The sequence below is a fragment of the Ptiloglossa arizonensis genome, chromosome 13 (genome assembly GCF_051014685.1).
Source record: "Ptiloglossa arizonensis isolate GNS036 chromosome 13, iyPtiAriz1_principal, whole genome shotgun sequence".
Classification (NCBI taxonomy): Eukaryota; Metazoa; Arthropoda; class Insecta; order Hymenoptera; family Colletidae; genus Ptiloglossa; species Ptiloglossa arizonensis.
This window is the reverse complement of record NC_135060.1, coordinates 2759550-2782575: the sequence shown is the minus strand read 5'-3', so window position 1 is coordinate 2782575 and position 23026 is coordinate 2759550. Positions and strand designations below refer to the sequence as shown.

Sequence of the window (23026 nt, the reverse complement as noted above, 5' to 3'; positions counted from 1 at the left end):
CACGGGAAAGAGATTCAACATTGGAATAATGCGGACTGTCGAGGACACTCGAATCGTAAATCATTTCCAAGATCGGTCGACAAGGAGGAAGGAAGAAAATAATTTTAACGAGAGGAGATAGTACGAGGGGAAGTGATTAATACCGGCAGGTATTTCTGTGATGGAAATATGTAAAAGTTATCGATGCTGTATAAATAAGAAGCGTCGCTGAACCGGAAAGGCAACACGGATTTATGAGCGAAAATGCTGGGTTTCTTTTCACCATCCACGTTAAGTATTTACTTTACGAGTTCGTGTACGTTTTTGTGTTCCGTGTGGGGAATTTTTATCGATACTGGTTCGTAAAAAGATATCTTTATACCGATTGACAGTGAGATCAAAATATCCGGGGTTCGTTGTTCACGATGATAAGTTTATCGCCGTGAAAAATAGAAAACGAAAGAAACGGTTTTGGACTTTCATTTGGAAAATTTCGTTGGGATGTTTGTTCGTGTAAATTTTTTTCTTCGAAAATTTCACCGAATATTTTTCACTTTCATTTTATTTGCCATATTTAGTAGAGTACGGGAACACATGGTCAATAACGGACACGTGGTGTCCAGTGAGAACATTTATCTTATTTACGTGTGACGGTTCACCGACAAGAAACAGAATATAACGTTTCTATTTGAGCGGAGGAACGTCTTAATTAAATTACACGAATGGAATTGAGGAGAAAATATCTGTGGCAGAAGATAGAAGTTTAACACGGAGAAATAGATATCTCGGTTAAAGTTAACGAAGAAAGAAGGAGAATAATGCAGGTTATCGGAAGCAGTTAGGTAGCAGAAACTGAAATGTCTGGGGAGGAGAAAATGAAAATTGCACGGAACAGCACGATCCAATTATCGAAAGAAATTTTTGGTCGAAGCCTTAATGAATAATTTCATTACGGAGAGAAGAACGAGCAATTAAAAACGTCGTATTGTGCACTCTTGCCAACTAGACCAAAAATTAACACAACGTTATTCCATCGGCAGTTATTATAATTAAACGAAGTGCTTGTTTTCGTTATAGCAAAAGACAGACATACAAAGAGAGAGGGAGGAGGAGGAAAGAAATTAATTTTCCGAATTAACGGATCGCGAGAAATTTGATTTTACAAGGTATCGACAGCAGACATTTGAATGAATTGGTACAACTGCTTATAGAAAGTATAAATGACATCTGTCTAACGCACGATTGAACTATACTTTTGTACACACAAGTGTACAAGGATGTAAAAAATTTGTTTCTTTTTTGCCAAAGATTTCGAACCGAGTTCAATGTACGTTGAACTATTCCGTGCAAAAAGAAAACGAACCATAGTAGCTTGTAGATTATCGTTTAAAAACTGCCACGCGAGCACAGGGTGGACAATGAAGGAATTTCTACTCGCTGTCGATAGAATTCGGAGGGTTGGAAAAGTTGCGCCCGATCGTCAGATTATGGTTCAACGAAGAGAGAATAACGGGCCGGTTATTCGAGGCAATTTCGGAAACGAAATATCCCCCGCGCGAAAAGAAGGGTGAATAAAAGCTTGGATAGAAGGGGAGAACGGCTGACAAGAATCGAAATGATCTAATAATCAAAACAGATTCTACGCCCGGTACCGACATGTTTGCCCTTTTATCGTATCGTGAAAACGGGGAGAAACATTTTTAACGATAAAAGTTGTACGCCAGCGTCATCTCAATGTACCGTTGACTCGTGTTACGAGCCAACGGTGGATCCATAAAGCCGTGTAGTTATTTAGAAATTCAAATTTTACGTTTATCACCCAGTGTCGCGAAGACTACTAATTAGATACCAATCTACTCGTCCGTTACGTTTTGTCCGATGTTTACCGAATTTGCTCCGGTTCCCTATTTATATTCGATGCACGAATACTCTAAAGATCGGTTCGAAATAGAAGAGGATCGCAACTGAACACTCGTTCCCAAGAACGATTCGCGAGATAAAAAACATTCGCAAACGAAAATATCTCAGTGTCAGGGCATACGCGTTTTCGCAGTTGTAACTCCATCTCAACGACACACGCACGGCATAGATTTCTCCAAACGCGCAAATGCTACATTCACGAGTTCCCCGGAACTCTACAAACACGATACAAAGCTCGAAGTTTCCGTAACTCCTCGCGCGTGCTAGATTATTAATACCGAAGTTCCTTCTTACGGATATCTACACATTTGGATGACTCGTTCCGCGTCCACCCTTTAATCAGAAGCACCGAGTTCCATTGCGCAACTGGCACAATTTGCAAAAACCTACCACCGAGCGTACTCGTGGAAAAGAACCCTTCTTGTTGTTCGAGACCAGAGAACTCAAATGGAGAAAGGTAATTTCGTCCGGTGCTAAAAACTCTAGCCTTGTCTATGATGTCGGTTCACTTACCATCAAGTAGAGAATTAGCAATTTGGGGTCTTTGAAAGACTCGGACTTCGTTGGAAGATGAAACACTTCTTTTTTGTAAATCGAGCATAATGATTGCGAGTGGTTCGTCGTTGGAGAAATGAAAGAAACTTTTGACTTCGAAGAACAAGCCGATTTCCAGGAATTCCAGAATAATAAATTCGAGAATAAATTTCTCTGTCCGTAAGAAGAGAACTTTCAGGGTGATACGTCAACCGATATACATAGCTACCGATCAGCGATAACAGTCACCCTTTCGCATCGTAAAAAATTACCAATAAAACGAATTCTTTGGTAAGGCAGCCGATACATCGAAATCATACAGAGTATCGCAGTCAGTCAACCACGAATGTTCGAAGTCACTCAACCTCAAATATTTATACATCGAACTGTGCGAGTTCTAGTGCTCGCAGACATTCACCGTTCGATCTAAAAATAAAGGTATATTTGTGTACGTTAGATGCAAAAATTGACTTTGCTCTTCACTCTCCGACGTAAAACTGGTTCGTTAATAATCGACAATGTTTACGACCTCGTCGATTTCAACGACCTTGAAATGCGTCGAGAGAGGTGGTCGTCGTACCCTCGATCTACGATTCGAACACGCTCACCCTCGGTTTGGAAAGTAGAAGATTAAAAGATCAGAGAAGTACGAAAATTAATTACCATTTATTTTTGAAGTCGGAATTATTTACTCGTCGTTGTTCTCTCAGAGTCAGAGACTTATGTTTGTACAAACGCAATGAAATGTCGGAAGGTTAGAAGCTTCTGTTGTGACACATTTTAACGAAGTACATCGGTCCGTACGATTCCCTTCTCTTTTGAAATCATGTGTCATTGAAGTCAGGAAGGTCGTTATCGCCGTAAACAATTATCGTTAGTTCCACTCCGCTAATCACAAATTTCTCGCACGCGCAGAAAATTCGGAAAGACAGTTCGCGACACGAACGTTACGCGTACGCGACACCTACTTCCAAGATTCTCTAATTAGCAACCTGAAAATACACTCGCGACGAGAACGTCGCAGGTGTCTACACAGTCTCGCGATTAAATTCCGTCGAGATGTTTGGGAGGTAATTCGGTGCAATTTCTTTCCATTATTGAACAAAAAATCCTTTCTGCCATGTAGACACCGAGCACTTCGCAACCTTGTTAACAGTCTCGGAAAAATTTGATCGCCAAACTAAGAAAACAACTGCGACGAAATACAAGAAGAGTATAACGGACACGAGAGATTAACGAAGAGAGGAAATCTTTGAAAATACACATCAATGGACACTTCAGGATCACGCATCGCTCTAAAGGGTCAACGTTGACGATAGACACTCCTTTTCCCGGCAACCTTGTTAAAAATCGCCTCCTCGAACGTTTCGGGAAAATTTGATCGCGAAATTAGAGGGACACCTGCTACCTTCCCCTGGTTGGATACGCGGGGGTAAAACCGCACATAAAAAAGAAGAATTGTTAGGAGGGAGCGGGGCGGTACGAAGAAAGCGAGAGGGATCGGAATCGCTCGTAAATATTACCGTGAAGATCTACGACATATCCGGTACGATTATCGGTGGATGACTGCACCCCTGAATTCGCATAGGGTGGGCCAGGAATAACCGGTAATATTTCGTGGCTGAGGCCACCCCGACAATGCTATCGGGGCGACCTTTTCTCCCGTGGCACCCCCCTTAGCCCCACCGTTCTCTTTTCGATCCGATTCACTCTCCATTTCTTCTGGTTCGGCTTGGTCCCGTACGACCGCAATTCTCCCGGCAGCGTTCCTCCGGCTCCTCGTCCACGGTTCTTCTCGCGTTGCCTCCTCTTCTTTTCCCACCCGTCCGGGGAAGAATAATGGTTTCTCGTTCGATCGTTCGTCGGGGAGACGAAGGCAGATTGAATTGGAAATATGTGATTCGGCAGTGTGTAAAGTCTTCGGGCTTTTCTTTTCCACCCAAGTTTCCTGCCTTCCCCGTCCGTCAATCCTGCCCTTTTTCTTTATTTTCCACGGAAAAATCCCTCGCTTCCGATACGCCCGGTATAAGCTACGCGCGACTTTCGAACGACTCGAACTCCGCTTTCGATAAAATAGCTAAATACGACTCGGTGCGCGGTACCAGCATCCGTGGAACGCGAAACGAGGAAAATTGTTCGTTCTCGTTTATTAAATACGGAATCGTTTTTGGCAGATTTCAACCCTTTCGGTGCTGGCCAAAGGTATCGTAACTGTTCGAAGAACTCCGGATCAATTTCACGAATTTGCTAGGGTTTGGGAAACAGTTTGCAAAAAATGAAACAGGAACGAAGTTTACAAAATTCGAAAAGGAGCGTATTACGGGGTAAAGGAAGAATAACGTAATGCCAATTGTATTTAAATACTTGGTGGAAATCGTACGAGTAACGTAAATATAAAACGTTATGGAAAATCATAAAAATTAATTTCTCTTTTATCGTAAGTATTTTTTAACAAGAGAAGGAAACTTAATTTTAGACAATCGTCTTGTGTCACGTGTACGAATAGTTATTATATTTGAAAGAATCAACACTCTGCTGGGTTGTTTCTCTAGGTACTCTTTTAGCAAAATTAAATAATAATTGTTCGAAACGATCGCCTTGTTTCACGCTCAAGAATAGTATTTGTATTCCATTTTTTATTCAAATTGTCCGCGTCAGGTTCCAATAAAATGTCCGGTGAGGTATCAGCTTTTTATACTTGCCCCGAAATTCTCCTTCCGAATAAGTCCTTGGTTTATTTCCAGGGGATCAATATTAGACGGAGGTCAGCGTCAATTTTACTGTCGTGATACTCGATGGTCGACAGAGACGAATCAGTCGTCAAATGAACAAACGAACGAGTGCGGGTTATTCTTAACGATGATTCTTAACAGGATATTCGGATTTAACTCGAGAGATTCGTTCAGTTTACCATCGTATCGGTATACTCGTATCAATTTACAGTCCGTTACAGATTATTCGTAATTATTTATATAAAAGAAAATAAATTGATATATTATTTATACAAAATAAATTTAGAAGAAGCAATTGATCATCCGGATGGGTAAATGGTTCAACTTTGTTCGTTTATTCGTTAGCTTTGAGTCTGCAAGTACCACCAAAAGTCTTAGACGATCTAAATTGTACACAAGTACAAGTACACTCCGTGTTGGTCCATCTTACTAATTTCACTCGCGCAAATACAAGTAAACGTACGAGAACGCGGAACGGTAAGATAATTCAAAGATCGCGTGTCGCCGGATCGATTCATCCGACAGACGTTACGTCTAGCAGGAGTTCCATCGTAGGGTTCACACGTCGTGGAGAGCGTTTCTTCGGAGCGTTCCTCTCGATCGTTCGGAATCTACGGCGTGAAACAACGACGACGGTCAAAGAACTCGCAAAATCGGATAGAGGAGATGGGGTTCGGTCGACGCCGGAACCGATGATGAGATTGGAGTGGTCCGTGAATATTTATCGAGAGCACTCGGGCCATCCGTGGGCAAGGATGTCCGAACAGGCTTCGAAGAGAATAGGGGAGGCTGCCTCGAGAGCCAGGAGAACGGTGGAAGCTGCAGGTGGGATATAATCCGAGGTAGCGGAGCAAAAGTCACCGACCATCAGAATTGAATCGCCACGAATTCGAACGGCCTCGGGCAACTGTCACGTGCAGTTAGTTCGTCGACTTCCCTCTGCTGACGCTTACACGCTTTCGCTAACGTGGAAATGTACCTACGCGCAGACCAGGCCCCTGAACCGAGTCAAACGGGCTAATCGCTCTAACGGGAGAAATTATCGATAATCAGAATTGTCCTTTCGTTAGCGTAACACGATCGAGCCAGTGTGGACGGAACAGGAACAGGAACAGGAGCTCGAACCTGACCAAATTTCACACGCTTCTCTATTTCTTTCGATTACGTTGGTCGTTCTTCTTGCAGAGTTCAATGTACCGTGCCACGTGGGACAATAATCGTTCAAATACCGATAAACTACTCGATATTTTTCACGAATTTTCGAGCGCGAAATATTCGCCATACCTTCAACGTAAACGATTCCATGTTTCTACAAATAAGAATTACACGTGCAATTGTTAACTTTATTGTTAACAAAAATTCTTGCTTCGACTCTCCGCAACGTTCAACACCACAGGAATCGCAAACGCGATTGAAACGAAAAAGGAATAAAATTATAGTAGTATCGAAAATAACGACCAAGTAATCTAGAAAGGAACGAAGAGTGTAATTTTACGAAGCTTGAATAAAATTTCTTCGACTCTGTCGAGCCTTTACCTGAACGAAACGTTTATTACGTAAAGTTCCTTTACTTGGTAACTTACGCGGCGTTATTAATGTCTTCTTAAGATAATTTATTTTGAGAGGAAACAACAGAAATATGGCTCGTAGAGAGTTAAGAAGCACGGTATCTCTCTACGAGAGATACGTACGATGACCGGAGAAATTCTTGGGCAAAAACATGCTAATACGTTTCCTGGCCGGAGCACAGGAAGCGTGTAAGCAGTGGACAGCGTGTTTACACAGGATTTAATTACAAACGTACACGTTGCTCGATGTGTCATCTGTGCGTGTTTTAGCTCCTTTTTTCCAACCAGGGAGAGTGCATCGCGGCTGACGTATTCAACGAATGTCGCAGTTTTCTCTGTTACATTCCTAACACGGAATCGTCTATTCACGCTGAAAGTAACGTTACGTCGCTTTGCTGTCGGAAAGTTCTGATTTGGTAGACTCCTATATGAATACTGACGAAGGAGACAGCCGATGACGGAACTTTCGTACAGATAGTGGAACGCACACGCCCATGGACCTCGTCGTTTTCCTGCATGCGAGCACGTCGCGTAAATTTTCTCCCAGACCCTAACTGAAACTCTCTTGCTGCTCCTTCGGTCCGTGTTCTGACAAATTCTCGAATAAAACATTCTCGGATCTCGTGTATACGTTCCCGACAACCGCTGCACGTGACATTCCGGACAATTTGATGGAAACGATAAGATTCTTATAGTTGGAGCAACTTGTCGTGAATTCGTAATCGGTTTCTAAATAAGGAAGAAATTCGCAAAACCTTTTACCGTCTGCTTCGCGGAATACTATCGTTGGGAAAATTGTACCGATCACTGGGGAACACGTATCGTTCGTATCAGCGGAGAAAGAGGACGGTTCGGATAATGGAGCAATTTTCGTTCTTTCGACGTTGATAATTTTAGAATCCAAGAAGAACGAGCAAAGTATCGATAAGAAGAATGAAAGAATAACACGTAGATGGTTACGTAAATTTGTAATCTACAACGAGGAAAATGAGCAAAGTACCTCTACAAAGTGTTCCACGACGTCGTGTTGCGAATCGGAAGCAGGATCCATCGCGATCCATGGAACAACGGTACGCAACGATCATCTTGACCTTTCGTGGAAACGATTTTACACGGTAAATTTTCGTTGGTATTGCTCGGGAGCAATACCGTGTAAGACAGAGCTATTTATAACCAGCCGCCGTTAAGTTCTACCGGAGTCGAGTTTACACGAACTCCACGGCGAAGTTTCATCCGTGTCTGTGAGTCGAATGCTTAGAAACTCTCGAGTAGGAACTTTCGAAGCGTTTCGAAGGGATAAAAGAACTTTCCATTCGGGTAAACGCTTTTAATGAGAAAATATGATGCACCGCCCCTCTCGGTATTCCCCACGACGCCAATTAGAGGAGAATGGCCAACCCCCGTCCCCGCTTCAGCCGCCACCTATCCCGCCCCTACTTACTTCTCTCCTCTGTCGTATCCTCCTCTTCCTTTCCATTATCGCACCGAGAAGGAAGTAACCCGACTGGGTATTTTGATGAAAATCGTAATGCAATAGGCATGTAATACAAAAGGGGATGAAAGACGCCCTATCGAAGCCCTCGATAAGACGATCGACCCTTCTTATTCGTGTTCATAACTACGTACCGTGGAACTGATAGGGTACTAGGGGATTTTCAGCCTTGGACGCCGGCCACGAGGGTCAGGGTCTCTCTGGTCGGGCAAGTTAATCTCCAGATTTGGAAATTGATTTCTTACCGAAGAGACTACCGCTCGATGGAACGAAAGGACCGTTCTTCGATACGGAATCGTTAAAAAGAAGCAAGATTTAAGTAGTCGGTAGAATTGCAACAAAGAACGGCCTACGGTGAACTCGGCTCGGAATGTTTCGAGCGGCGCATGGACCAGCGAGGACGCGACGATACTTCAACGGGTAACAAAGTACGTCGACAAGGTAGAAAGGTTAGACAATATCCGAACGAGAAGACAAAACCTGAAGGTCTTTCGTGAGAAACCTTTTTTTTCGTACCGTCGATTCGATGACACTGTTCAAAATAATGGAAACTAAATGAAAATAAACGAAGAGGGTGATCCCTCGTTAAAACGACGCACTCGTCCCTCGACAAGGCGTAGAAAATCACCCCTCGACACTGTTCAAATCCTATGGACTCGTGGCGCGATAAAAGTCACGATTATTTTGCGTTAAAGGCAATGGAAATCGAAGCTTACTCGAATTGAATTTTACACAGAAAATTGAACGCCAACTATCGCCCAGAGTTGCTTATCTCGTGTTGTTCGAAAACGATCGAACTGAAAACCGAGAAGAGGTGTTCGCGTACGATTCGTGGCGAACGCGTTCCGTGTCGTTGGCACTCTTTGCGATTTATCTTCGTTACGGGACGATATAAAGTCTGCAAACATTTTTACGGGACAGATGAGAACCACTGGCTAGCAGGTTGGCGGAACTACAACGGTATACGAGAGGAGAGGGTTGGCTCGATCGACGGCTATAAATCAGGAAGGACACGCGAAGCTCGACGCTCTTCCTGCCTCTATCGGGACAAACTCCTTCCAGAAGCACGCTTCTACAAAGTATCGACCGGAGGATAACGGAGAAAACTGAACTCCCAGCGGCGCATTCTTCGTCTACACGCCGAACGGAGATTCTGCTCCCTTGAACATTGAATTTACGACAGGAATGCTTAATATTTCCTGTAGTTCGGGGCGTCGTTATCGCGTGTAACTTGCCGACGGATACGGCGACGTAATTGGCGCGACAGACATCCCGATCATGCGATACACCTAAGCAAAGAGAATACCAGAATTCTGTAAGCATTGCCTCGAACATCCCTCTCGCGAATACTTTTCAAAATATACCACGCGTGCAAGATTCGCATTAGAGGAACCGTTCGTCCGAATCCCGAATAGTGATTTCAATCCGAAGAAAAAAGAAACAATTATAACGTACCCAATAAATGAATATTTGTTCGTCGAACGTTAATTTCAATTTACCGATATTCCATCTGTACGGTGACGCGTATTAGCGTTACGACGCAACTAATTTAATCGATACGAACCGCGATACGAATTACACTCGTACGAATAATCTGTTAAAAAATTCTACAAATATTTCTAAGAGAAAGTAGAAAAGATTGAATGCCTTTGACGCAAAATAATCGTGACTTTTATCGTGCCACGAGCCAAAGGATTCGAACAGTGTCTAGGTGCGATTCTGTACGCCTTATCGAGGGACGAGTGGGTAGTTTTAACGAGGGATCATCGTTTTCATTTATTTTCATTTATTTTTAATCAATGGCTGCATTTTGCGATCAAAGATCACCGAAAGGTAAGAATTCGCACAAGCGGTGATCGGGCAAGGAATCGATAAGCGAGAAATGGGAAACATAGTGCACTCCGGGATTCACTGACACGGAAAACTCACCAGATTTTTTCCGTACACTAATTGCAGTAATTCGAACTTCTCCACGGGATCCGCGAGCCGTGAACATCGTTGCTTAGGTAACAAGCCCAACCGCGCGTATTAATGGGAACGTATGGTAACGAGTTCAACGCGCGTATTTAATTAATCCGTTGAACAAAGCCACTTGCCAGGACTACAACCGGTCCGTATTAACGTCGAGAACTTTTTCACGAGTTCATTTGTATCGATTGACAACGCCAAAACTACGGGTATTCAAATTATGAATCGAGCCGGTACGCCCGGGCACGTGTAATTGCCGAACACGTTCCGCTTTTGTTGCTGACTGAAAATTTGGCGCACACCAGAGTGAACGAAGAACCAACAACACTGTAGTTCAACCCCGAGACTCATTAGGAACACCATCGAGTCAATACTGTTTTGATCGTATATAATAATGGTTCGCTTAACCAGACGGTCTTAAATTAAGGGGAACTTGCAAAGTAAAGAGAGAAAAGATTATTACGGTGTACTATTTTCTAACAGTGTCACTGTATTCTAATTCTTCGGAAAATAATAATTAATACCAATTCCCAATTGCGTATTTTATAAATACAAAAGAGGATAGCGTGCAATTTTTTCTACACTTTGAATTTTTTCTGTACTGAAATGGATTTAAATTCACCCATTCCATATTTTCCTCGTAGATCCTCAAGTTTGAGCGTTCGATTCCACCCCATTATTTTGTTACAATTTTCCTCTTACTTCGAAGAATAAGCTTAACCGTGTCCGTATTACGCTCAGTTGCTTTGCACAATATATTCGAACGACGATTATACGAATACAAAACGTGTTTAGACATACTACGCTGGCCTTTGTCGGTCGTTTTCAGGAACACTAGCACATAACATAAAGACTCCAACTTGTGTGACACGCTCTGGTTTTCAAGGCGTCCCGGGACGTCCTCCCCTAGGCTAGGCTCATTACACACGAGCGGTACCTATGTGTGAAAATTGTGGCGCTCGTGTTATCCTATTTTTTAAACATCGTACTTTGTCGCTATATTCGCCTGTGGTTGTGCAATAATTAGTCGACCTCTCGGTCGATACGCGTATCTGCGACACGATTGTCCGATTATATTGGTATTGCGAATAAGAACGCGTCTTTTTTTATTTGTAAGAAGATGAAATAATATTGCACATTTTTATTAAATTCCTGCACAATACGGTGTTCCGTATCGAAACGATTTATGTCACTGTTAGCCTCTCCCAGGTAGTTCCTTCTGGGAACTCCCTTCTTTGTTTGTTTTTCGAAGAACGATAGTTTTTCATTCGTATGTTAGGAGAGTGGAGGTAAATAAAGATTCTGCACGAAAGATGACTGAAATAGAGTTAAAGCGGATCTTTGTACACAGGAACTTCCACGTGGTGAGACTCGGCGAGACTTTGTGTTCCATTCTATTTTTCTCTCTCAAAAAAAAAAACACTTCACGCAATGCACATACCTAAATTCACACATGTTCACACACTATCGAGCTCGCCTTTGTCGAGTGGAAAAAGAACAAAGGAAAGTCGGTCAGCGACGATGCGCGAGTTTCGAAAAGCTTTGATCGCTAAATTCTAATATAACCTATTTTTTCCTCGTTTGAAAATTATTCCTCCCGAAGAGGAAGAAAACCAATGTTCGAAAATCGAGACAAATAGGAATACTTTCTTTAAAAATACTTCCAATTGCGCAATTAATTCCTTTAATTACAAGGATTAATTACTCGCTGCAATTCCGACCGATCGATCGTCAACAGCACCAACAGTGCTTTCATAATTCCAATTAACAATTAAAACCTTAAAGCTGTCCGTAAACTCAACGTATCGATTCCAAATATAACGTTCTATATAAATTTACAAATTGTATATTTCGTAGGTTCTCGAATAATTCCAAAGTTCGTGACAAATTTAACAAACCGAACGTTCGATAACCGACTAGATTCCACTTCTGAGAGAAAAATTAATTGTTTCGCGCCATTGAAGACCAACGATCAATTTCTCGATCGCGATGGAATTATACAATTACCGTTCAAGTAAAATGCGATCGATTTTTCCGAAGGTTTCGCCGTACCGTATGAAAAGTACCGGTCCATCGATCGATGAAAAATAAACTATACTGGTCGAGTTTCGTTATCGCAACGGGGATAACGAAACGCGGTTAAAAGTTCCGGTGAACGATACTCGAATCAGATTTCTCGAATTTTGGTGTGCATCGCATAGCAGGGAGAATAGGGGTTCTTGGTCGAGGTTCTCGCATAGGGTGCCGGTTCGGGTCCGTGATAACCATTCGGATACTATAGTCCGACGACAGTGACACATTACACTCGCTTTGGCCCCGCTCAGGTCGGTTACTACGCCAGGCTCGTATACCATCGACGCATAACTGGTAATTACACGAGGTAAGCGTCATTACCGCACCCCTGGCCTTCCTTTATTACTCGGCACCGGCTCCACGGAAACGACGGAAGGTAGAAATGCCATTTGTAGCTAGGCTCCAGCGGGAAACGATCGGTGAACCCGGTCAACCGACGGAGAAACGAGCTGCCGAGCGGACCAAACGGGATACCCATTCTTTCTGACCACCTGCGTCCTCGAGTGATGCGATGTAAAACGTTGAATGGTTGTATTCCACGGGAACAGAGACAAAGATACTGCGCTCAATTCAACGGAACGCTGCCGTGTTTCGGTAAGCGGGGACTTCCGGGAATTCAACGTAACGGAGGGGAAAGTTAACGTTACTGCCCCGAGAAGTTTTACCATCGGCCGGACGACATCTTAAAATTGAACAACAAGGAGTGAACTCGTTCGATATATTTCAGCCATCGGGACGCAACGAAAGGTTATTTTAAACGGAAGCCCGCCGATGGTTTTTACACATTGCGCAGGTGGAATACTCTACGAAGATTGCTCGATGCAGTTACGGTTATTGTCCCGCATCGATTCTTCCGTTATCACCTCGGAAAAGTACATTCGATTCAACTGGCAACGCAATAACGTTAATTAACGTCGTTCCGAACGGTGACCGTTTCCTTCTCGCTCTTTAACGCGTTGACGGTTACCGTAGCGCGAAATAATCGATGGTTCGTCGGTGTGTTTGTTATTTCGCGGTATCGCTGACCACGGTAGCGTTATTCAAAAGTTTGCGTAGAGCTCGTGCCTCGCGAGCGTTTCCAAGAAACATTTGGAACTTCGAAATGCCAAGTGACCACCATTTGCATTCGAAGTCTTGGGAAAGAATTCATCGACAGCTTCGATAGTTTCACAAATTGTCACAGGGTTACGGGGTTCGAATTCAAGTCCGAGAGCCCGCTTGATCTATTTTTCTTCTTCCAGTTCTATTATGCTGGAAGAAATGAACGACTACGAGGTAGGCTTTAATTTATTTAAGTGGCTCCAACACGAGGAGCCTTCTCACCTTCTTGCCGAGGAAGATGATTGTCTTTCGTTTAGGTTTTCAAGGATCACTCCTCATCGGACACGTATTGCGATCTATGTTACATTTTATGACTTTTACGTACTTGGACAATCACCGTGTTCCTCTCTTTTATCAATTATTTTTGATAATCACCCAAACCGATACGTACGAACGCATCAATTTACACGGATTCGAGTTCTCTTTCGAATCCCGACTGTGGGGACGTCCACTCGTCCGTCCGTGACATCTCGCGATGCAAAGTGATCGCATCAAAGAGAGGAGAAACGGTCCGATATCGGTCCACCGTGTGTACCGTGCAATTTCATTAGAGAAGCTTACGACGAAACGAGTGCAATGACGTACGATGTAACGCGAAAGCTGCCGGGTGGGGGAACGGGACACCAAACGAAACGTTTTTGGATTTAAGCCCGGCGTCGCGACGAATGAAATCGAGCCGGTTCGCGTATTCCGCGGCCGCGAGCAAGGATTAACGGATGTTTCAGCGTCGAGGAGAATATTCTGTGGAAATAATCGTAATCGAATCGCAAATTGCCGCGAAACAAGGAAATCGAACGCCGATAACAATCAAGCGATCAACGGTCAGCTGGCGGGGCGCTCCGGTGCTAATAAACGGCCGTATGATTTGAATTCTCGTGCGGCGGTGGCTTGTGCCTTGCGGTTTCCAATTACAGTATGGCCACCAGGATGGCGACGTTTCAGTGACCTCTAAGACGGACTACCCTGTACGCTGCGCGGTGTACGGCAGCGTGAAGGAAGGACAGGAAGGGGCTGGGAGAGCCAGGGATGTAATTAACACGACCAGCTTGCAGCGAGACACTGACGTATCTATCTTCCAGCCCTCCGAGCCGCCCCGGTAGGGTGGTTATCCCTCCACGGTTACGTAATACGCGCCTACGTAAGACGTACTTACGTGGGAGTCCTTGGTTCGCGCGCGTACGTTCACCGCGGCCATCCACCACCTTTGCGTTGCGTCGGAATCCGCAATGCAGTTACAACCTGCACTCGCGGAGGATCAACTTCGCGGTTACCGGCTCACCATTTGCTCACCGACTTGTACTTCTCGCCTCCTTACGAGTCGCTAACCCCCCCTTCCACGCGGAGCTACCGTTAACACTGGAAACAATGCTCCGTGACGAAGACCTTCGGCCCTCGTTTTCCAGGCTCGTGGTAATCGAAGCTGTCGAGACTTTCGGCCTACCTGGTATGGATTTTGCGAAGAATTAACCGAGCGACAGAGATCAGAGTATTAACACTGGAAACGGTGCTCCGTGACAAAGAATAAGAGACATTGAAACTTTCGGGGTAATTTAAACACGGACGGTCAAGAGCTTGACTTTTTCTAGACTCCAAGTAGACTTCGGGTATTCGAATTTCAGCCACGGTGTTAGAATAAACGCCGAACTGAGAAAAGCGAAAGCAAAGATTCGGATTGGTCTCCGTGGACCAGGAATTCCAGAATTATTTTCGGATTTTGTGACATTTGATAGTCACTTGCTCGACCATCGATGAGACACGCGAAACGTAGAATGTTCGTGGAAACGTTTCGAGCGGTTGGAAGTCGAAGAGTTCGAAACGAAGCGAAGAATTTTGGTAAATGGAAAAATTGACAGGAAACAAATCCCCAGCGTTTCGGCGTCTTTTCCATCGCGCTCTGCAAACTTCCTACGTCCAGCTCCATCAAACTTAATTTCATAACGAAACAAATCATTCTCGCAACAAGCCCCCTGAATTTCATTTCCCGTCCGTTGCAACGAACCCGACCTGTGAGATTGATTCGATTTCACCTACACTTCTGCCACGAATATTTTTCTTCCGGAAATTACCTCGAGCAGTCCACCCTACCACGCTGTCGACCAAGCAACGCAGTCGCCACTCGGTGAATTGCAAACTCGAATCGTTACGCGACACAGAATTGCATTCCTTAATGAACCAGTTCGTGCAAAATCATCGCCCGAGGGGCTTGCTAACAATCTCCTCGTATCTTTCTCTTAAAACGCAAAGGTGTCCTCGTGCATAATATTTCCTCGATCCTCGGTACAGGCCGATCCCAAAACGCGGAGAGCAACACGAGGACAATTGCAAATCGTATTCCGGTTTTTCTCCAGCTTTCTTTGGATCGGTACTACTTTCGTTTATAATTTTATCCCAGAGCGTACGTATCGGCTTTATCTTTGCGCGTATCTCAAAACGGAGAATATTTTTCGCTGAATTTATCGAATAGCTGCAATCCCATTCGTTACGATCGTTACATTTGGGTCGCTACGATCTCCCGTCTCTCGCTTTAAAACATTGCCGACAACTTGATTCGAAATATTTTTTAACAGTTTCGTAATTTATGAATTCTATAGGTGTAAGTAAAATGGACAGTGTTTCCTTTAAAATTGAAAAGTACAAGCAACGAACCTGTACACTGAACGTAAACCTGTTACTCTCGGTGTAAATGTTATCGTTGTTCGGTTCAAACGCTCGGTGTACACTATTTTAGTCCTTGTATATAAAATGAGTACAGTGTAAACTAATTCGGTGGACCGTAGACCATACTCCGAGAAAGGCTGCCATAAGCCCTACCAGCACCAAACGCTAATAGAGTCTTTGCAGTCCTGTTTCCTGTTTCCTATGAACCCCAATATTTTTCCACCTTGTTAACCCATTAACGCGCAAACTTTGCGCGTACGATTACGTCGACCGTTTGAATAAAAATAATACAACTGCGCTCACTTTATCGATTCAATCACTTGGTATCAATTGCCAGAATGATATTCCTCCAAGTATTCTTCGATCACTTGAAAACGTAACGTTAACGCAAGCGATCGGAAGGAAACTTTTCCGGAAAAATGTAAAAATTGTCCGTGCACCAAAGAGTTAACAACGACCGTTCTTTTCCGCGACGGTTCGTGGCAACCCGCTAGCGAATAAATCTAAAGCGTCGACGTTTTTTCAATTGAACGTCGCGCGAGTGTGTTCGAAACGTATCCGAGGGGATGCTCTCTCAGATCGTAAATTCCACGTCAGTCGGGGAACTACAAATTAGGAGGACAGAATTATATTAAGCGGAAGGTTCGTAAACTCGGGAGCAATGAATGTAAGATGTTCCCGACGAATAGATAGGAACCGCAGGAACTAAAACCTGCTTCGGTGTCTGGCGTAAGTTACAGCTTGCCACTACGTCTTAGGTGATGCACGTAAGGGTCGCATTACGTCGAGTTACGATTACGAGTCGAGGCGGTCGTAGTTCGTTTGCCATTTCGAAGGCTTCTTCGCGTCCCACGCTTTGGGCTTCCAGCCCGTTCCGCCTCGAGTTTTCGGAAAGTTAAAAACACCGGGTTCGTTGATCTTCCGCCAAAGGAAGAGGATCAATTTCGAAGCGGACCGCTAACGAACTTGTCGCGCGAATACTCTTCGGGAGAACGAGACAAAGACGAACAGGGTACGAACGAGGAAGACGAAAAATAACCGGGTTATCGGTTAACCAGTTTCGAGCAAATTAACAGCGGTCACTTGGTAATTTATGACTCGATTATTCCTAGATGATAAGTTCGAGATTATAAGTTCCTCGTAAAAGTGTGAGAATGTATAAAAATCGGTGTATGCGCGATCCTTGGTTTCGATCGCTTCGATTCGAAGCGAAAAGTGTAGAAGAGGAAGTTTGAGAATATATCGTACGATCTTCTCGATACGTGGGCGTGGCTCGTGCACAATGAGCCGATGCTGGCCGCATAAATTAAACTTGTCCCGTCTCGTTTCTTCGAACGGAACGAACAACAAGTATCCTCGCGTCTGCCAAAGGGACTCGTGGAATTCGTTACATCGGCATTCTTGGAAACTCGTACCGGTCAAAATAATTCCCCGAAACGTTCCGAACTTTGAAGAAATTCCGTCCGAGTCGTAGGTCTTCCAGAACTAGGGGGCGGAAGGAGGGTCGCGAGCCCAGCCAGCGTATGCAAACGTGGTCGAAGGTTTGCGAGCCGTGGCACCTGTCGTAGCCGACTAATCTTGAACACGTGTTCCCTTGTGTTAGCTGGCCCCGCGCCAATGCACAGAGAATGGTCATTGTACAGTATCGTGCTCTATACGACCATTTTTCTCGAATGCCGGATGACGAAACTAGCAATGTCTATATCGGTCCGTTTCGACTCTTTGCTAGTTAAACACCTAGAGCACTTACTTTTTACGGCCGATATTAGAAATTCTATGTCCGTCGTTACGTTTCTTCCCTCGTTCGTTGATAAATATTTGGTCGTTCAGAAATCGATCGCAATTCGCAAAGGAATTCTTCGATCCGGATGATACTTTCGATTTATAAAGTACCGAGAATTAACGGTGTAGGTAGTAACGGTTCAATTTCCAGGCGACGTAACAACGCATACGTAAATGGGTTAATAAATTCGAATAAATATCGAGCAACGAAGAATTCGAAAATAACGATGTCAAGGAAAATGATCTTTCACTATCGCAGATTTTATTTCGAATTCAAATGCTCCGAGTACAAGGAATAGAATTAGGAACAGTTCTATATTCGAACCTAATCTGTTTCTATATTTATTCACCCCGAGTGGATCACCAGAATGAGTAACTTAGTCAATGGACTGCAAGGTAAAGTAGAACTTGTTGAAAAGTTGTTTACATTATTTCGTTGAAAATTATGGGAACCTCTTGCCGACAAATTGCATACTCATTTTGTCCAGAATGTGTTTTACGTACGTGGCGATCGCCAATTCTAGAACGACGCGACGCGAAAACGAATTTAAAATTAATTTGATCGTTTGCGACACACGTTTCGAGAAAATTCTTCGCATCGACGCAACATCGGCTAGGTAAAACGATCGATTGCTTTTATTACGTAATCGTTCCTGCGTTTCAATTCTCCTTATACTTCTATTTGTCACAGATGGAAATATATTAATATATTTTGCAAATAACATTCTTTTTCGCGGATGGTATAAATTTGTCCGATTCGAACCTGATAAAGTTAGACTGTTTCGAGCAGCATCGAGAAATGATCCCAGAGCGAAGCAACGAATAGGAAATCGTTGTCCACGGTGTTCTCTTATTCGGAAACTGCAGACGTTTTGGACGCGGTTATACGTTTCTACAAAATATCGGGCACGATAATCGTAAAGCTCGAAACGGGTTACCTCGTGTTTTACGGTGCTCAAATTTCGCAGCTCGTAAAGCTTTCGATTTAAATTCCAAGTTCCAAGGGGAGAGAGTTTCGAAGAGACCGGGTACCGTCTAGGAACGCGATACACGTTATCGATGTTTCCGTGCCGTATGATCGCGTAGTTAGCGTTAAATTTAACCAGCTCGCAGAGTACCGTCAGCGGTTCGACTGACGTGACACATTCGGACGTCGAAGTATCGCGCTACGTTGTAAATATAGGAATGGCAGCGTCATTCGTCAGAAATTGGTCATTAATGATGCAAGCCTTCGAAATTCAACGCAACCTGGCGTAATTAACTCGCAAGTACGCTTTTAAACGCGCTAATGAATCCGGGGATAATTGTCAAGTTATTGTCGGCGTATTAATTACTCTTATTAATCGGCAATCCAGGGATTCGTGTCGACGCGAATCGAAGCACGGGGACGTACCGTACGAAGTTCACGAAAGGCTTGTGACAAAAATTATACGTAAATTATGAAGAATACAGCGGCAACAAGCACAGGATTGAGATCGATTGGTATCGGTGGTTAATATTTTCTTCCAACGAATGAGAGACGAATTTACGAGTTGAAGTAAATTTCTTAATATTTTCTACGAAAATTATTATATATGTACGTGTTCCTGTAACATTGGTACGCAATAGAAGACGCATGAAAAAAATTCACAAGTGGGTTTACAATCTCGTGGTTCACGAATCCGAGCAACTCCGTGACAACTCGTTGCGGATCGTTTTGGTCCATCGAATTGACAAAAGTAAACTTTCGCGAGTACGTTGAACCAGCTGGCGAGCTCGGTAACGCGGGAGCGTTCGGGAAATAATTAAATAATATTCAAAATACGAAGAAGCGGTGAGAAGCCAATTATTCGGTGTTGCGAGGAGGAAATTAATTCCGAGAGACACGGCGCATCCGTGCAACTCGTCCCCGATTCTTCCGCGATACATCGACGAACTTCCCGTGGCCGCATTAGAAATTCTGGAAATGTAATTCAACCAGCAACAAGAATACCTCTTTGCGGGCGCACGTTTCGCGCTGCATATGGAGAGTATGCAGAACTTGTCGCTCCTCGCGTTCCCGCCTCGCAAACTGTTCCGCGCGAAATTGGCGATGAATGCGCATTCAGCAGCCGCGAAAGCAGTCCGACAAAAGATGCAACCTCGCACGTTCGTGTCGATACGCTTCCTGTACGCTAAACCACGGCAAAACTTGTGGGACGAAATGGTTGGAACAACTACCGCGCGTTGAAAAAGCGTCGAAGAATTTTAGACCTCGGTACGAGATCAAACGAACGAAAAATTTGATCGTGGATGTTGAAATTAAAATCAAGCGTTCGAGAGGAGAGAGAAAGTATAGTTGATAATCCGAGAAGGTGGAACTTTGAAAACTTGGACGAATTGAAACGAGTTGGACGTCCAAGTCTTCGACGATTCGTTGTACGAGTTGGATAATAATTATTTAATCGTTCTCGATTACTATTCGAGTGTCGAGTGTTTCTTGGTTCGCTGCTGTACCCTTGATCGCTCGTTACCCAACACCCTGTATATTCTTGGCCAATTTCTAGCAGCTTTAAACCGATTTCGTAAGCAAATAAAGAAGAAAAACGACGACAAAATTTTAACCGTGCAGAACCCGTGATGCTCGGCACGGTGTCCCGACTTAATTTTCGAAATTACTAGCAGGAAAAAATAGAAAAGGAAAATAGACGGTCGCGAGCAATTTTTGTAAGTGTGCCCGAACGAGGCCGGTGTACACATAGTTGGATAGTATCACGTCCAATTTCCAGGGAGTAAAATTACTCGGAGCCAGGCCACGAAGCGTAAAGCAGTAATTGCCATTTACTCGTACCGCCCAGTGGTCACCGAATATTCCATTAATGATTTAGGGCGGCACTTTCGTCGGTACAGACCCCACTCGTCGGACAAAATTTCCGGAACGATAATTCATCGAGTATTTAACGATCTTTCGGTAAAGAGTGAGTCAGCGGCACGGCAAACGAAACGTTTAATTTACGTTAATGACACCATCCTGGGAATTAATTAGAAATTGACACCCGTGACACGTGTCAACGTGAAATCTATATCGGCGTTCCTCCGAAACGAATTTATTAAAATTTTGCGGTTTCCGTTTCCGATAAATTGCCACCACGATTTAACGTTCGTATTTTCGTTGCGTTATTTCGTTTCTCTATTAATTTCTGCGATTGTTGCACCCAGAAAGTCACAATAGTCTAGAAAATAGCGTAAATGCAAGGTTAGTGGAAATCTAATCTTTAGAATAGGTTGTTCAATAAGTTTCGTCGTTCGATAAAACTTATCGAGACCTAGAACTATACAAACGACAAAACTTATTGAACAATCTATTATAACAAAGTGTGAGAGATTGGTTATTGTAAAAGTAAGTAATATATAAGCATCTAACAGAGTGAAAACGTTAAAATTGGATCGTATAGAGAGAAGGAGATTAATAAAATAAGAAATATAATACGGTAATAGATAAGTATTAAATAGTATTAATAATGGTAACGTTCAAATAAGAACCAAAGAAAGTATAATGGTAATATGAAAATAAAATTCCGCTCAAAGCTGGTTCCCAGTAATTTCGAGCGATGATTAACGTTATTCGATATCTGATAAAATTCATAAATTCGTATTACTTCCGTACAAATATGCAAATGTAAGGTTACGTCGTTACCGATCATTTGGTACTGCGCAGAAATACGTAGCTCGATCGCTAACCAACACCACCATCGTGTTCCCTGAAATTCATATTCGCCATAAATAACACCTACAAGTATCGAATATATTAAACGAAATAATACTTGAACATTATCAGCGATAAATAATATCTATATACTCGAAACGAAACGAAACAAAAGCGAGGCCGAAGTCAATCGAAGATCACCGATTGCAAATTGTTCGAAAAGCATAATCACCGGACTTAACGTTAAATACGTGTGCACGATAGATCGTTCGATTTGTGTTGAAAGAAATTCTAATTTTATTTACAAGATACTCGACAAAATATCGTGGCCTCGATCGTTCCGGAGGAATAATTGCTTCGCGATGTATTTTCACATTTCGTTTAACTTTCGAAAGCAGCGAGCTTGAGTTTTCAAAATATTTTCTCGACTGCCCGGTAAGCGGTATATTATATCACCGCGGAAAACCATCGCCAGTTCCTTTCTTACGCGAAGATTGCGTTGCACAACATTTTATTGTCGTTCTGCATTGGATAATTCGCGCTCGCGCGGAACCGGCCTCTATGGTGTAAGAAAATTGACACGCGTCATTTCGATGCCTGCTCTCGATGATCAACGATACCGTGCGACGACGACTTTTATCGATGTTTGATCACTGATAACTCGTGGCTGGAAAATTCCTCTGAAACGAGTCGAGCCGGCTCTTCGATAAGCAGTATCGTAATACAGCGTAATACCAGCGAGCGTCGCGACGCCCCTGTCGGGAGAACATCGACGTCGGGTTTCCAGGTCACATTGTTACGAAATTGTTCGGGTCGCGGGAGTTCTTCCGCGTGTAAAAACGTGTTTCGATCGTTAATACCCCATTTCCACGAATAACGAGAAACTAACAAGTTCCCGTAAACTCCGTTTCCTAGTGGCCGTTATTAAAAAGCGGGCAGGAAATTAAAATCGAACAGAATTATATTCGCGTTTACGCGTCCCGCCTTTTCTGAACGAATTTCAATTTCCGGAGATGGAGAATTTACCGTCCGTAGTAGAATCTCCGACAACGGTAAATTTTAACCGATCGATGATTACGATACGTTAAACACGAAATAGAATAAATAATGGAAAGCATTGCGAAAAGAATTACGCGAAAATCTTTCTACGACGAACCGCAAACGGCGATTGAAGACCGTACAAAATAATTCGAATAAACTTACCGATTGTGTTCGGTATTCTTCGAAGATCATTTTCCGATCGACACGGTTATTCGATCTGGAATCTTGCAAGTAGAGAAGAATATCTAAAAATCATTTTCATAGTTGTAGAATGCAACGAGGTGATAAATTTTGAAAACGAAGGTAGATACATATTTACGTCTATGCTTGCTCACAATTATCCAAGATATTGAGCTTTCGAAGCACCATCGTGAAGCAATGTTTTATTATTTTCATTCTAAATGTTCTGAACGAACATTGCGAATGAAACTCAATCTATTCAAGGGCTTCCGAGATCTCAGGTCGCCTCTGTTTTCTCGAGCGAAGCTGCACAGGATGTTCGCGCGAGTGTGGG

General features: G+C 43.4%; 3 protein-coding genes and 1 long non-coding RNA gene across 11 annotated transcripts in view; 1 reads left to right on the top strand and 3 right to left on the bottom strand.

The window, feature by feature from the left end:
* LOC143154038 (uncharacterized) overlaps positions 1-19512 on the bottom strand; it is a 25750-nt gene extending 6238 nt beyond the window's left edge. The window contains exons 1-3 of the mRNA XM_076325799.1: positions 19450-19512; positions 19142-19220; positions 18746-18939 (exon numbers count right to left, since the gene is read on the bottom strand). Coding sequence (XP_076181914.1) covers positions 18746-18939; positions 19142-19220; positions 19450-19512 — 336 coding nt within the window. The remainder of the gene's footprint in view (positions 1-18745; positions 18940-19141; positions 19221-19449) is intronic.
* LOC143153767 (CUGBP Elav-like family member 1-A) overlaps positions 1-23026 on the bottom strand; it is a 529867-nt gene that overhangs the window by 366156 nt on the left and 140685 nt on the right. The gene's annotated exons all lie outside the window — the stretch shown is intronic.
* LOC143153771 (uncharacterized) lies at positions 18893-21485 on the top strand. Its single transcript, XR_012993920.1, has 2 exons — positions 18893-19075; positions 19163-21485. It is a non-coding gene; the product is annotated as an uncharacterized LOC143153771 (long non-coding RNA).
* On the bottom strand, positions 21256-23026 carry LOC143153769 (uncharacterized). The gene is made up of 3 exons (XM_076325298.1): positions 22848-23026; positions 22675-22757; positions 21256-21526 (listed from the first exon to the last, which is right to left on the bottom strand). Exons 1-3 carry the CDS (start codon positions 22906-22908, stop codon positions 21281-21283), a joined length of 390 nt encoding a protein of 129 aa, XP_076181413.1. The 5' UTR covers positions 22909-23026; the 3' UTR covers positions 21256-21280.